The sequence below is a fragment of the Engystomops pustulosus genome, chromosome 10, assembly GCF_040894005.1.
Source record: "Engystomops pustulosus chromosome 10, aEngPut4.maternal, whole genome shotgun sequence".
NCBI classification, from domain to species: Eukaryota; Metazoa; Chordata; class Amphibia; order Anura; family Leptodactylidae; genus Engystomops; species Engystomops pustulosus.
Genome location: NC_092420.1, coordinates 8316928 through 8332261, shown reverse-complemented (window position 1 = coordinate 8332261; position 15334 = coordinate 8316928). Strand labels below are relative to the sequence as shown.

Below are 15334 nucleotides of genomic sequence, written 5' to 3'. Positions count from 1 at the left end.
AAACTTTGTTTAAAGAGAACCTGTCAGCAGGTGTGACCATACAGACTGCAGCCAGTGTTATGTATTGTCTCTGGAGAGATGTGTAATCAGACCTTTGTGTATGTTGTTAGTAGCAGCAGGACTGTGATATATGGTTTTATATTCCAGGACTGGTGGAGTGTCCTCACACTGCTGAGCTCTCAGCTCTCCACATTGAACTATGCTATACAGGCCCTTTCCCTTGCTGCTGAATTATTGCTCTGTACACAATGGAGCAAGCACAGAGCACAGCAGTGTGAGGACACTCCCCCCGCACTATCCTGGAGTATAAAACCATATATATAACAGTGCTGCTGCTACTAACCCCTGGCTGCAGTCTGTACGGTTGCACCTGCAGCTGACAACTACATGATTCGTCACAATGTGTCAGCGACTCGGTCAATACACTTTCTTCAGTTGAGCCGCCAGAAACCATGTTGCAAAATTGTTGCAATTTTAGGTAAGACAAAGAGCATCTTAAAGGGGCGGGCACATGATCTATGATGGTGATGGGGCCGCGCTCGCACCCCTCCTCTCCATCCATAGACATCTGTAGGTGGATTATTCTGCTCTCCGTGTCGCCTCGTCCCGTGAGCTGCTGCTTTAAGTAGCCTCCGTGTCCATGATGTGGCCCCCCCCAAACCTGCTGGGCCCCTCCAGGACTCCCTGCCAGTAAATCCAGCTATAGGCGCCCCCGCACATTCCCTCTGACACAATATCAAATATTAATGAGGATAAAGCCCTCCCCCGGTCACTGCGCGTCGTCCCGCGGCCTTCATACATCCCGAGCGCCGCCGTAAGGATTTCCGATACAGACAGAGGCAATTAGGTGTCTTACATTGTGCCGCTCTCTGCAGAGCTCGATATGTTTAATGGCTTTCCAAATTTACCTTCTGAAGGCGACTCGTAAAACAAGCGGCAAATTTCCTCGCTCGTAAAATCCGCAATCTGCTGCGCGTCGCCCGGCGAGGTGAATCAGTGAGACCTTCTCTAATTGGGGGAGGGCGGGGGTGGGGAGGACTTACATCTTCCTCCGGCAGGTCTCCAGATGGTCACATACACCGGACACATTCATCTCGGCGTCCAATATAGAGAGTCTCCTACTCCAGTCACACCGAGAGCTGCAACAAACAATTAGGAACAGGAATCACTTTCAGTGTTAGGATGACAATGCGGATAAAGTGGCCCCAGGATAGACATGTGTGAAAAAAGCCTTATACATTGTAGGGATGTCGGGCATGATGTTATAACACTTTCCAGCAGGGGGCGCTAGAGAAAGAAACCTAAAAGTGCAAGAAAGGAGAATGATGAACTTTGTCTTCTGCTCTGGATGTGAGCGGAGAACAAGATGTGATGTCATGGTGCAGCCAGCCCTCTGTGGCACAGGTCACATGTGGTGTTGCAGTTCTCCTCCGTTTTATTGAGACTGAGTGGTAAGGAACATCCCATGAATACACTGTAACGTGGTGCGTGGCCCCTTTAAGCCCGGACACATTGGTCACTTGAGTCTCCGCAGTTGGGGGTCCCCTTTATGACAATTGAATGACTTTCCACCTCTCGGCAGCAATCAGGTGGAGGGGTGACCGCTCTTCACATCCCGGCAGGGAGAAGCGTTACACGCAGGACAAATATCGCTCCTTCCGCCTGTAGTACCCGGCGCCTATAATCTGAACGCGGCGATGATTACTGCGCCAGCTGCCGGCGGCTCCTGCGGAAGGTGATATCCCCCACTTTTGGAAAGGTTGAGGACTCTTGAACTATATGAAACCTGAGCGATAATTTCATGTAATGGTTGTATTAATCAGGGACGGAGCGGCGGATAAGACGCGAGGAAACGTCTGTACGGAATTAGCGCCCCCCCCCCTCCCCCCATCGTGATGATGAAGTGGCCCTGGATATACACTCACCTGCGTCTATGGAGTATTATGCAGATGGCGCCATATATTCACCCTGCGGAAATGTCACACGTGATTGTGGCAGCTCTTGTCATGTTCTATCCCCTCCTGGGAAAGCTGGGTGACAACCAATACAGCTCCCATACAATGCATGTGTTGTGGGAAAGCTGGGTGCACACTCCGTGGTCTCCCCACATTCACAGAAGTATAAGGAGAGCAGCCGCCATCAGTCATAGGTGGGGCTGATAACAGGGAGCAATAAACTATATTCAGGTGCTCAGTACACGGAGGATGAGGCTGTATAGTCACTGACCGCTCCCCATCTCCCTATCACAGGTCCAGGCCAACGTGGAGAAGGCTCTCAACCTCTTCGGGCAACTCCTGAACAAGAAGCATTTCCTCCTCACCTTCATCCGCACCCTAGAAGCCCAACGCAGCTTCTCCATGAGAGACCGGGGGAACGTGGCCTCCCTCATCATGACCGCGCTGCAGGGGGAGATGGAGTACGCCACCGGGGTCCTCAAACAGCTTCTGTCCGATCTGATTGAGAAGAACCTGGAGAGCAAGAACCACCCGAAACTGCTGCTGAGAAGGTGAGAAAAGCAACTAATGATCACCTGTACAAACCACATTACATCCTGTATTATACCCCAGAGCTGCACTCACTATTCTGCTGCTGGTGCAGTCACTGTGTACACACATGACATTACTTATCCTGTACTGATCCTGAGTTACATCCTGTATTATACCCCAGAGCTGCACTCACTATTCTGCTGCTGGTGCAGTCACTGTGTACATACATGACATTACTTATCCTGTACTGATCCTGAGTTACATCTAGGATTATGCTCCAGAGCTGCACTCACTATTCTGCTGCTGGTGCAGTCACTGTGTACATACATGACATTACTTATCCTGTACTGATCCTGAGTTACATCCTGTATTATACCCCAGAGCTGCACTCACTATTCTGCTGCTGGTGCAGTCACTGTGTACATACATGACATTACTTATCCTGTACTGATCCTGAGTTACATCCTGTATTATACCCCAGAGCTGCACTCACTATTCTGCTGCTGGTGCAGTCACTGTGTACATACATGACATTACTTATCCTGTACTGATCCTGAGTTACATCCTGTATTATACCCCAGAGCTGCACTCACTATTCTGCTGCTGGTGCAGTCACTGTGTACATACATGACATTACTTATCCTGTACTGATCCTGAGTTACATCCTGTATTATACCCCAGAGCTGCACTCACTATTCTGCTGCTGGTGCAGTCACTGTGTACATACATTACATTACTTATCCTGTACTGATCCTGAGTTACATCCTGTATTATACCCCAGAGCTGCACTCACTATTCTGCTGCTGGTGCAGTCACTGTGTACATACATGACATTACTTATCCTGTACTGATCCTGAGTTACATCCTGTATTATACTCCAGAGCTGCACTCACTATTCTGCTGCTGGTGCAGTCACTGTGTACATACATGACATTACTTATCCTGTACTGATCCTGAGTTACATCCTGTATTATACTCCAGAGCTGCACTCACTATTCTGCTGCTGGTGCAGTCACTGTGTACATACATGACATTACTTATCCTGTACTGATCCTGAGTTACATCCTGTATTATACACCAGAGCTGCACTCACTATTCTGCTGCTGGTGCAGTCACTGTGTACATACATGACATTACTTATCCTGTACTGATCCTGAGTTACATCCTGTATTATACCCCAGAGCTGCACTCACTATTCTGCTGCTGGTGCAGTCACTGTGTACATACATGACATTATATACATAACATCACCCAATATGCATTAGAGCTTTTGACATTTAAGTTCTAAATTATTTACATATATATACATCATTTTTTAAAAATATTTTTATTGTGAAGTTTAATATTATTACTTTTACACTGATCATAGCCGGTGGTTTGATCTCATCTTGCTGTTATTATCTGTCTATGTTCCCGGACTCCTTTGAGGGTTTCTCTGAATCATGAGAGGTTTGTTACAATGTATCAGCTGCTCCCGCACTTTATTACCTTGTGGTGAAGAAGTGATGCATTCAGGAGGCGAGCGGCCGCAGTCCTGACATCCCATCCACTTGTCGGCTCCCGTATCCTCAGCACAATGCTCCGCACATGCGAAGATGATTAAAAAGGCTGAAAGAAATCAATCTGCGCACAGAGCCGGCGCTGAAAAGAAGAATTAAACACAATCACATCGATTTCCGAATGCAAAAAGCCCAGGTTCTGCTAAAAAATACATTATCTTCATTAATTCAATATCTCCCCATCCTCTGTCTATTGATCACAGAGCGGTGACAGAAATTGCACTTCAAGACTCTGTGACCGTCAGATCCCACTGTAAATGAAGCTCTTAATGTTTATTTATTGCCTTCTCCCTACTTGTCCCTGATCCACAGAGCGGCCGGAGATACTGAGGAACAGCGGGTCCAAATAACCATAATCTACCGCTCTGTCACCAATATAGAATATAACTACTATAATACTGCCCCCTATGTACAAGAATATAACTACTATAATACTGCCCCCTATGTACAAGAATATAACTACTATAATACTGCCCCCTATGTACAGGAATATAACTACTATAATACTGCCCCCTATGTACAAGAATACAACTACTATAATACTGCCCCCTATGTACAGGAATATAACTACTATAATACTGCCCCCTATGTACAAGAATATAACTACTATTATACTGCCCCCTATGTACAAGAATATAACTACTATAATACTGCCCCAAATGTAGAGGAATATAACTACTATAATACTGCCCCCTATGTACAAGAATACAACTACTATAATACTGCCCCCTATGTACAAGAATATAACTACTATAATACTGCCCCCTATGCACAGGAATATAACTACTATAATACTGCCCCCTATGTACAGGAATATAACTACTATAATACTGCCCCCTATGTACAAGAATATAACTACTATAATACTGCCCCCTATGCACAAGAATATAACTACTATAATACTGCCCCCTATGCACAAGAATATAACTACTATAATACTGCCCCCTATGTACAGGAATATAACTACTATAATACTGCCCCCTATGTACAGGAATATAACTGCTATAATACTGCCCCCTATGTACAAGAATATAACTACTATAATACTGCCCCCTATGTACAAGAATATAACTACTATAATACTGCCCCCTATGTACAAGAATATAACTACTATAATACTGCCCCCTATGTACAGGAATATAACTGCTATAATACTGCCCCCTATGTACAAGAATATAACTGCTATAATACTGCCCCCTATGTACAGGAATATAACTGCTATAATACTGCCCCCTATGTACAGGAATATAACTACTATAATACTGCCCCCTATGTACAAGAATATAACTACTATAATACTGCCCCCTATGTACAAGAATATAACTACTATCATACTGCCCCCTATGTACAAGAATATAACTACTATAATACTGCCCCCTATGTACAGGAATATAACTACTATAATACTGCCCCCTATGTACAGGAATATAACTACTATAATACTGCCCCCTATGTACAAGAATATAACTACTATAATACTGCCCCCTATGCACAGGAATATAACTACTATAATACTGCCCCCTATGTACAGGAATATAACTACTATAATACTGCCCCCTATGTACAAGAATATAACTACTATAATACTGCCCCTATGTACAAGAATATAACTACTAGAATACTGCCCCTATGTACAAGAATATAACTACTATATTACTGCCCCCTATGTACAAGAATATAACTACTATAATACTGCCCCCTATGTACAAGAATATAACTACTATAATACTGCCCCCTATGTACAAGAATATAACTACTATAATACTGCCCCCTATGTACAAGAATATAACTACTATAATACTGCCCCCTATGTACAAGAATATAACTACTATAATACTGCCCCCTATGTACAAGAATATAACTACTATAATACTGCCCCCCTATGTACAGGAATATAACTACTATAATACTGCCCCCCTATGTACAGGAATATAACTACTATAATACTGCCCCCCTATGTACAAGAATATAACTACTATAATACTGCCCCCCTATGTACAAGAATATAACTACTATAATACTGCCCCCTATGTACAAGAATATAACTACTATAATACTGCCCCCTATGTACAAGAATATAACTACTATAATACTGCCCCCCTATGTACAGGAATATAACTACTATAATACTGCCCCCCTATGTACAGGAATATAACTACTATAATACTGCCCCCTATGTACAAGAATATAACTACTATAATACTGCCCCTATGTACAAGAATATAACTACTATAATACTGCCCCCTATGTACAGGAATATAACTACTATAATACTGCCCCATATGTACAGGAATATAACTACTATAATACTGCCCCCTATGTACAGGAATATAACTACTATAATACTGCCCCCTATATAGATAACACTAGTGTACAATGTGTCTGGGTTGCGGTTCTACATTGGGTATGATGAGCGGTATTATCTGAGTACAATCACCCGCAGATATGATCAGAGCCTCCTTGCTGCATTAGCACATGGAGCGGCTGTTGTGATGTATCAGTCTCCTTGGAGGACGATGATGTTTAACCCCTTCAGTGCGGCGCCTCCCTCCGGACCAAAGGGATTATACCGTGTGATCTGCGTCTCCCTGCACTGGTCCCGTCTAATGGCGCATGAATGCATCTCATTACTGCGTCTCCCAGTTGCTTAAAGTGATCTCGGCTTTGATGTCTGACTCCTTCATCACGGGTACAAAACTCTGACTGCGGGTTTTTCGGCTCCCTGGGGCGAACTCCAGAAGAGAGAAGAAGGAATTTAATTTGTATGGAGATCAATGGCGGCCGCTGCCACCGGGACACAATCAGGGGTGGACATCCCGGGATTTACTCAACTTCCCATAATGATTCCGAAATTTTCAATACAATTTTCTACTGTACAGAAATTTAAGGTGACAGTCGCCCTCTGTAGACTGCAGGGCATTACATTGTCTGCACAAGAACCTAAGCTGCAGGGTTGTATAATATTAAGTGTTTTTCCTTCTCTTTCTTCCAGGACGGAGTCTGTGGCAGAGAAGATGCTGACAAACTGGTTCACCTTCCTCCTCTACAAGTTCTTAAAGGTAAATGTCTCGTAGAAATACAGTGTTTTTGTATCATTGAGCTGGCGGGGATGGCAGAACACCCCCATTCTTGTGTTGCAGTGGTCTGATCGAATAATCAAAATGCCTTAGTGCATTAGGGAACAAACCACTGCGCACAGATATTTAGGGGGGTTCTCTTATGTGTCATATGAGTAGGTAAGCGTCCAGATATATCTGCTCTGCGCGCTCGTCCCTCGTACTCGGGGACTGTATCATTGTCGCAGTAAACGAGAAGGAGAGTGAAATAATGACGAGCAGGCGCCTCTGCCAGGTTCGTTTTTTGATTGATTCCACCAGGGTAATGCAGATGGCGATCCCCATCCTGCGAGTACCGCGACGCCTTCCTAAATTGTTGTTGCCGTTTTTTTTTTCCTTCCACCATATGGGTAGAAATAAATATTGAGACATCAAAACAATCAAAATAAATCCATCTTCATGTAAAACGAACAAAGAACCGCGCTGGCACGACACCGCGTTACTGACGGCTCAGTCTTACATTCTCCTGATTACGGGTTTGACTGCTTAAAGGGACGCTCCAACCTGCACATTCCTCCAGGGTTTATGGCCCCTTTAAGAAGTTCTTAATAGTAACTGCACTTTTTAGATAAGACCCTCGTTCCATTGCGTTCCATAATCTGCTTTCCCCCGGATGGAAAGAACTTGAGGTTTGGTATTAAGAAGCCTCTCACCTCCGCCGTCAGGGCTGAAAGTGGCCATTTAATGTGCCGTTACATCCTCGGGGTCCTATTAGTACCTCCACCTACCTGCTCGTTACCTGCTCTTAATGTAACGCAGTAATCGCACTCTGCCGGGCAGTCAATAGAAGCCCCAGCCCGCGAGATCACATCATCCACCGACTCTACAATATTCTCCCCGATACCTCCCTGCAAAATTACCGCTATACCGTACCGGGGTAATGTGCGGCCTGCTAAGAGCTAAACCGCTTCATACACTGTCCCTGCACTGATACATTGTAACAAACACACAGCACAGTGGAGAGTGATTTCTCATGTTGAAGGGTTTAGCTCATGGAGTATGGCCAGGACAGGATACGAATGTAACAAAGGTTCATAGCCTTTGGGTGTGAAGTAGAATGATTCCACTGGTGGGCAGCGCCCATTGTGCCCATCACAGTAGTGAATTCTGTAACTTTCTAAGGGGCTTTGTTTTAATCTCTGACCTCTGCTTGCTGTCGGTGAATTGGAACCTCCTTATCCGAATCCCTGCCCTTACCTAATGCATCGCACAGCAGAGGGTCTGTTACAGAGTCCAGGCAATCCTCTCCGAGTTCAACCTTATATTACTATTATTTTGTATGTTTGATGATACAGTATATATTCTAATATAAGGACATTTGATTGTAAGCTCATAGGGACAGCGACTTACACAGGCGATTCCAATGCAACACATATGGCCTAAGATTATGATTCCCAGCATCCCTCTCTCCAGATTGGTCCTTGTTCACACTGCTCCCAACATGACACCCCCCCCCCCTCCTCTCGGATCACTGCATCCTTGTGTTTGCAAACACCTTAAATTCCCCAACTTTTCAGAACGTTTTTTCCTAACCTGCGACATTGACAAACAGTCATTCATGTAAAGGTCGCATGGAGGCGACATGTGGCAAATGTCAGCGCCCGCTGTGATCGCTCCTGCCACATAATCGTTGGGCATCTTTTTGTGGGATTTTGCGCCAGTCTCCAGGAGCTCTAACCCCCCCTTCAGGATCCATTCCCCTCCGCTGAGAGGCTTTAGCTCGTATCGACCACCCAGCTAACAATCTATTTCATCTTCATTACCAGTAGCCGGCTCCATTCTTCCTGTACTCATAGCCTGGCAGACCATCTGTTATAGAGCAATGCATTCTGGGAGGAGCGGAGCACCCTTTACACCTAATTAAGTAGATCATTGATCGATCAGCAGCCAATAGGAGCGGTCACCCAGCTTTCCCAGGAGCAGATCTCCCCTATAACATCCCTCCGCTGCAGTCACTAAGAATCGGCGATAATATATAGAACCTGCAGAACGTACGTATTAATCCTCCGCCTCTCGGGGCCGCAGTGGATATTTATCAGAAGTGTAATGAGACATTCCCTGCAAAAACGAGGAAAAGAGACGACTCCGAAGTGTTGAGAAACGCGCGGTATTAGATGCCTGATGAGCTACATCCCGTCAATAATGCTCTGCTCATATTCGGAGCTTTCGCTTCATAAACGCCGGGCGTCTCCGCAAAGAGCTGCGCTTAAAGGAAAACGTCCTCCGGGGATGTCACCTTGAAATGCGGATCTCTGTACGATACCCAAACCTAACCAGGAATCCACCAATATACTAATAACCTGACAGTCAGGGGAGGGCTAGTGGTAAATCCCGCCCCCAAGTCCTGTGGGAGGTGTCATGTGACCCCTATCTGCCCTGCTGAATGGGTGTAAAAATGGGGAGGGACTGCCAAAGTGTCCAGTATAAAGCAAAGTTGAGCAGAGGGTTCTACAAAGCTCCTCCCCTTTGATTTCCACAGATTTCCTGTTTCCTGTGGTCTGACTCCACCCACATCCTGTGCAAATAAATATGACAATTGGCTCCCTCCCTCAGGACCTGCTCTCTTTTGTTAGTCTGCCAATCATTTAAGAACTACCCCACACACCAAAAAAATTAATCCTGCCCCCTTTTTTACCTCCGGGACGTTCAATTCCGGGCGCGGGCCGCCTCTCCGTCCCTGTGCACCACCTCCCCTGGCTTGAATTAATGAAGCCAAGTTTGCAAATGAACCATAATTTCAAAGACAAGCGCGTTGTGGGAAGGTCTGGGGATGATGTATGCCCGCGCCCGCTCGTTAGCAGCTGTCTCTTTAATTACTGCAGATGCTAACGAGATGCTAACAGCATATGGTGACAGGGAAGTGCTTGCACTTTTGCACCAAAGCAGATCTGCATGTGAAAGCCGCGCCGTGGCGGAGTCCGTGGTGGCCATGTTACTAATACAGGCTGAATGTTGATGGTCTCGCCGTCTTCTTATAGCATCGTCAGGGGAACGCTAATTAATTTAAGCGTGTGAATATTTCTGCAGTTGATTAATATCACACCTATATATATATATAAAACTAGTATAGACATCTTGTAACAACTGGTATCGTGTGTTACTGTAGAAATCATTTGCATAATTTAATGTAAAATACAGAAATCATTTAACATCACATTAAATATTTTCCATAAACTGCACCGTCCTGCAATTTTATCACAAATCATAGTTTTCAAATTGATTGGTGAGAGGGTTGTCCTACTGCGCCATCTTGCGATTTTATCACAAGTTGTGGTTTTCAAGTTGCTTAATAAAGGGTTGACGAAACTGCACCGTCCTGCAATCTTATCACAAATCGTGGTTTTTCAAATTGATCGATAAAAGAGGATGTTCTACTGAGCCAGCCTGCAAATTAACCACAAATCCTGATTTTAAGATTAATAAAGGGTGGTCCTACTGCACCGTCCTGCAATTTTATCACAAATCATGGGTTTTAAATTGCTTAATTAAGGGTTGTCCTACTGCACCAGCATGCAATCTTATCACAAATCCTGTTTTTCAAATTTCAAGGGGTTTTCGAACCAAATCTTTTTATTCCTTCAGATTTTTAGACCTCAAACGTAAGTGATAAGCATTGGACCAATCCTGGGTGTTCCCATTCTGGTTCGGTCAGTCTCTACTTCCTGTACCGTGTGATTGGCTGGGCTGGCATTTCCTGTGCGGGAAGTAGAGACTCGCTGAGACCTGGTCGGTGTCAGACGCTTTGTATATTTAGTTTCATTATTTATGATGATCCATGAACTGATTGCTTAATACGTTTTATTGACTCGTCTAATACCGTCCCTCGTAACCTCAGTGTCTTCTCCTCTCGTCCTGACCAGGAATGTGCGGGCGAGCCGCTCTTCATGCTCTACTGCGCCATCAAGCAACAGATGGAGAAAGGACCGATCGACGCCATCACCGGAGAAGCCCGATACTCCCTGAGTGAGGACAAGCTCATCCGCCAGCAGATCGACTACAAGATGCTGGTCAGTCCTACAGAATATTCTCAGACTTTCCCTAAAAATCCTTGACCCGAATCGAGCGGGAGATGAGTGTGGGCCTCCAGGGGTGGAGATCTCGCTGGTGGCTCGGTGTAGGTTGGGTTTGCCATATTCCATTGGCTCATACATTCACCTTGCTCAATGGTTTGGGGGCTCAGACGATGAGTCTGGGGGCCCCATTGACCCGTTTTTAGTGATTTCCCGCCCCGAAGCCACTCATTTTACATTGGTATTTTTTTCTCTCTCTTTCTCTCTCGCCAACCTGTCTCTTCCTCCTCTGTGTGTCTCACTGTTAATGGATTGAAGAATCCTTGTGCCGATGACGGGCTGAGCGATGAGTCATGTTGCCGCTCGCCTCAAGTAAGTTTCCTCGCAGCAGCGCCTCGCTCCCCCCTCCCTCCGCTATGATGGTGGTGCGAGGGGGGGTCCGTAACTGGGATCCTTCAATCCATTTCATGGTTTCATCTGTATCCAAGTAGTTGTCCCCATAGACATTAGACTTGTACCGGCAGATCCTGAGTTGGTTTCCGTAGGGTTAACAAGGATCTAATGTCTATGGGGGAACCCCGACCCTGTGTGTTGGATTTCTTGTTGTCCCATTGCTTTGCTTACAAATGTCTCGCAGCTGCTCGTCCGCTCCTGCACCATTCAGACGCATTCAATGCATGTACATGAGAGGCCGCCCACAAGTTGTGCCCCTAAGAGGGGGAACCTGTCAGTCGGGTTCAGGTTCTAGATGTGGAGAAGCCGAGTGGTCGATATATAGATTAATGGGAGATGAAGTATAACTTGCTTTTAAGTTAATTATTTTTAAGCTTATTTTGAACATGAGTCCAGTGGGCGGTCTTAATCACTCCATAGGACCGCCCACTAGACTCCTACAGCCAGAATGAGCTTTCTTATTGCTGCTGGCGGGATCAAGATTGTAACAAAACCAATCTCCCCGTGGCTGCGGCCTAAAGCGCCTCAGACATTGCTTCATTCTGCTCCATTACTGTCTCCGGCAGGTCCAGGTGCGATGGCTCCTCCCTAATGATAAATGGGTCTGGTTGGCGCTGAGGGCGAGGGCTGGGATCCTGTGTGCAGTATATTCCTGCAGCGGGTATAATTAGTATCAGTAACAAAACTCTGCACCTCGCACCTGTGTTCTCCGCTGCTAAGGAAGGGGGGGGGGTGCCGCTTATTAAAGCCGTAAATGCCGAATAATTTAATTAGTTGATTGCAGGTCGCTCCGAAATCCCAGATGTTCCCAATTTCGTTACAATAAAAAAAAAACTCTTGTTTACAGACTCTGAATTGTGTGAACCCTGAGAACGAAAACGCCCCCGAAATTCCAGTGAAGGTCCTGAACTGCGACACCATAACTCAAGTAAAGGAGAAGCTGCTGGACGCCGTGTATAAGGGGGTCCCCTACTCCCAGAGACCCAAAGCAGGAGACATGGACCTTGGTAAGATCAGGTCTCATCCCAACTTCATAATAGGACTAGTCAAAGTAGTGAGGGCTGATGGGTTAGAGATGGTGACCCCACTTCTCAAGAGAGGTCCAAAACAAGGAGATGAGGTTCTTGGTAAGATCTCGTGTCACGTCCCATATAGCTCCAAGGTGTCTCTATTTAAAGGAACTGATTAAGGCGGGGTCCTCTTTCGGGAACTTTGTACACAAGATACAAAGGTACTAGACATGGCAGATAGTTGGGGCTTCCATCTCTGGATTCCCCATTCCTTGGGATAGAAGGGGCCAAAGGAAGGAGAAAACTCAGCTGAAGGATAATTGATGGAAACCCCTGGTCTACCAACAGTGACATCCGCCCAATGTAGAAGAGAAAGATCTTGTCCAGCTCCACATAAGACGTTCAAAGTATATTAGATATTGGACCATAAAAGTCTGAAAGGATGAGTAACCATCCATGATAAGAGAATGGGGTCTGTCTGGAAGCTGGGCCCTCACCTATAAGGGGAGCTGGACCTGATAAGATCTGCAGTCCTGTTAGGAGAGGTTATAATGGTAGAGGTTCTCCTTAAGTCCTTGTCATGCCACCGTTAAGTGGGCTTCCTCTTCCACCCCGCAGAGTGGCGCCAGGGTCGGATGGCGAGAATAATCCTACAAGACGAGGATGTAACAACCAAAATAGACAACGACTGGAAGCGCCTTAACACCTTGGCCCACTACCAGGTAGGTTACCTCACATTATCCGAGGACCCGGCTATAGGGTGTGGGGTCAGAGGTCGCTGACTGAGCTCCTCCCTTCTGATCACTGCAGGTTATCGATGGATCATCGGTCGCTCTGGTCCCCAAGCAGAACTCCGCCTACAACATCTCCAACTCGTCAACGTTTACAAAGTCCCTGAGCAGATACGGTGAGTGGGCGATCGTGTGTAAGTGCATGAGGTCACATGACTGACTACACACAATTGTAGTCTGTTTCCAGGGCGACCTGCAGTAGTTTATCGGTAGTTTTGGATGTGACATGGGGCGGTGGGTGCCTATTCTAGACCAACCGGGGCCCGATCTTCAAATGAGACCTCGTCTGGAGGTCAGGCAAATATCCTCCTGTTAGATTCTGTTACTTTAATTAGTTACTATCTCTAATCAAAGGGAATTGATAACGAGGCTAAAATTAATTATCGCACATAATTGGCTCTGAAATGTCAGCACTGAAACGTCTGCCGACAGCTCCTCGATGTACATTGTAGGTGTAACGTATCGGGGGAGGGGGGAATCGGCATAGAAATCCTACATTATCCTGGAAAGCTGGAGGGAAATGTTCTTCTAACCAATCCAGCACTTTGGGGGTTACATCTTGGAAGTTGCTATGCTGAGGAACCTGTCATTCAGAGAAGTGGGAGGGACTTTAAAGGTGTTTAATGCAGAGTACAGAGCACAGCAGTGTCAGGACCCACCCACAGAGCACGTAAGCTTCGGTCCTGGGATTTACATAGTCTCATCACTTAGGACTTACTGTCCTGCAGCAGCCATGTGTGTATTGTTCTCTGTACAGCAGATACCTGTCAGTACCTGGTGGGGGAGATGCTCTTAAAGGGCCACCTACCCAGAGGCAGACTCTTACTAGAGAGCACAAAGACCTCTGAGGTACTACAACTCCCAGCATGCTCTGCCATTCAGCAATGCTAGGGCTGACGTTATCCTCCATTGTCTTTCCCCTCGCAGAGAGCATGCTCAGGACAGCATCCAGCCCGGACAGCCTACGCTCCCGCACACCCATGATCACCCCCGACCTGGAGAGCGGAACCAAACTCTGGCACCTGGTGAAGAACCACGACCACCTGGACCAGCGAGAGGGAGACCGAGGGAGCAAGATGGTGTCCGAGATCTACCTGACCCGATTGCTGGCCACCAAGGTAATAGCTGTGATGTGTAGCCGGGCTGACTGCCCCTGTGAGGGCACATTCACATGTGGCGGGTACAATGCAGATTTTATGCTGCTGAACACTGGAGCTTCTACTACAGCAGCTGCAGAAATAAATCCTGCAGTATATCAGCCCTATGTGAATATACCCCAACAGGGGAAGGGCTCCTAGTGCAGAGCCCCAGAAATAAGCTGATATTGGGGATAGTGCACACAGACTGCAGCCACTATTGTCCCTGGAGAGATGTGTAATCAGACCTTTGTGTTTGCGGTTAGTAGCAGCAGGACTGTGAAATATGGCTTTATATTCCAGGATTATACTGGGAGCATGTCCTCACACTGCTGTGCTCTGTGCAGTGATCTGTTCTTCTCCTAGTTAACGCTATAGCTGCCTTCTGGTTGATACAAAGCAGTCGCTCCGAGCAGAAGGCCGTGGCTGTGAAGACACAATCCTGGAATATAAATCCGTATATCACAGCCCTGCTGCTACTAACACCATACACAAAGGTCTCACATCTCTCCAGGGACAATACATAACACTGGCTGCAGTCTGTATGGTCACACCTGCTGACGGGTTCCTATTTTCCCAGTAATGAGAATTCTGATACACTGTAACAAAATATCCGCTTGCTGTAGTTCCAGCTCCTGAATTCCATGTTTCCATTTGCTGATTTTAGAGTAATATCGCCCCCCCCCCCCCTTCCCTGGCTGATAGTGATTGGCGGAGTAATTTCTCTCCCTGCACATCAGCGGGGGATGGGATGAGCAGCAGCAATCGATGGG

General features: G+C 46.2%; 1 protein-coding gene and 1 long non-coding RNA gene across 5 annotated transcripts in view; one reads left to right on the top strand and one right to left on the bottom strand.

The window, feature by feature from the left end:
* The window catches only part of PLXNA1 (plexin A1), a 249533-nt gene that overhangs the window by 228384 nt on the left and 5815 nt on the right, over positions 1-15334 (top strand). For 3 of the 4 annotated variants that reach the window (XM_072126986.1, XM_072126987.1, XM_072126989.1), the window contains 8 exons: positions 2250-2506; positions 7038-7104; positions 11022-11168; positions 11490-11543; positions 12472-12631; positions 13253-13356; positions 13445-13541; positions 14353-14543. In XM_072126986.1, coding sequence (XP_071983087.1) covers positions 2250-2506; positions 7038-7104; positions 11022-11168; positions 11490-11543; positions 12472-12631; positions 13253-13356; positions 13445-13541; positions 14353-14543 — 1077 coding nt within the window. The remainder of the gene's footprint in view (positions 1-2249; positions 2507-7037; positions 7105-11021; positions 11169-11489; positions 11544-12471; positions 12632-13252; positions 13357-13444; positions 13542-14352; positions 14544-15334) is intronic. The other variant, XM_072126988.1, reaches the window with a different exon arrangement.
* LOC140103762 (uncharacterized) overlaps positions 3861-15334 on the bottom strand; it is a 58343-nt gene continuing 46869 nt past the window's right edge. The window contains exon 3 of the long non-coding RNA XR_011850171.1: positions 3861-4127. This is a non-coding gene — a long non-coding RNA (uncharacterized lncRNA). The remainder of the gene's footprint in view (positions 4128-15334) is intronic.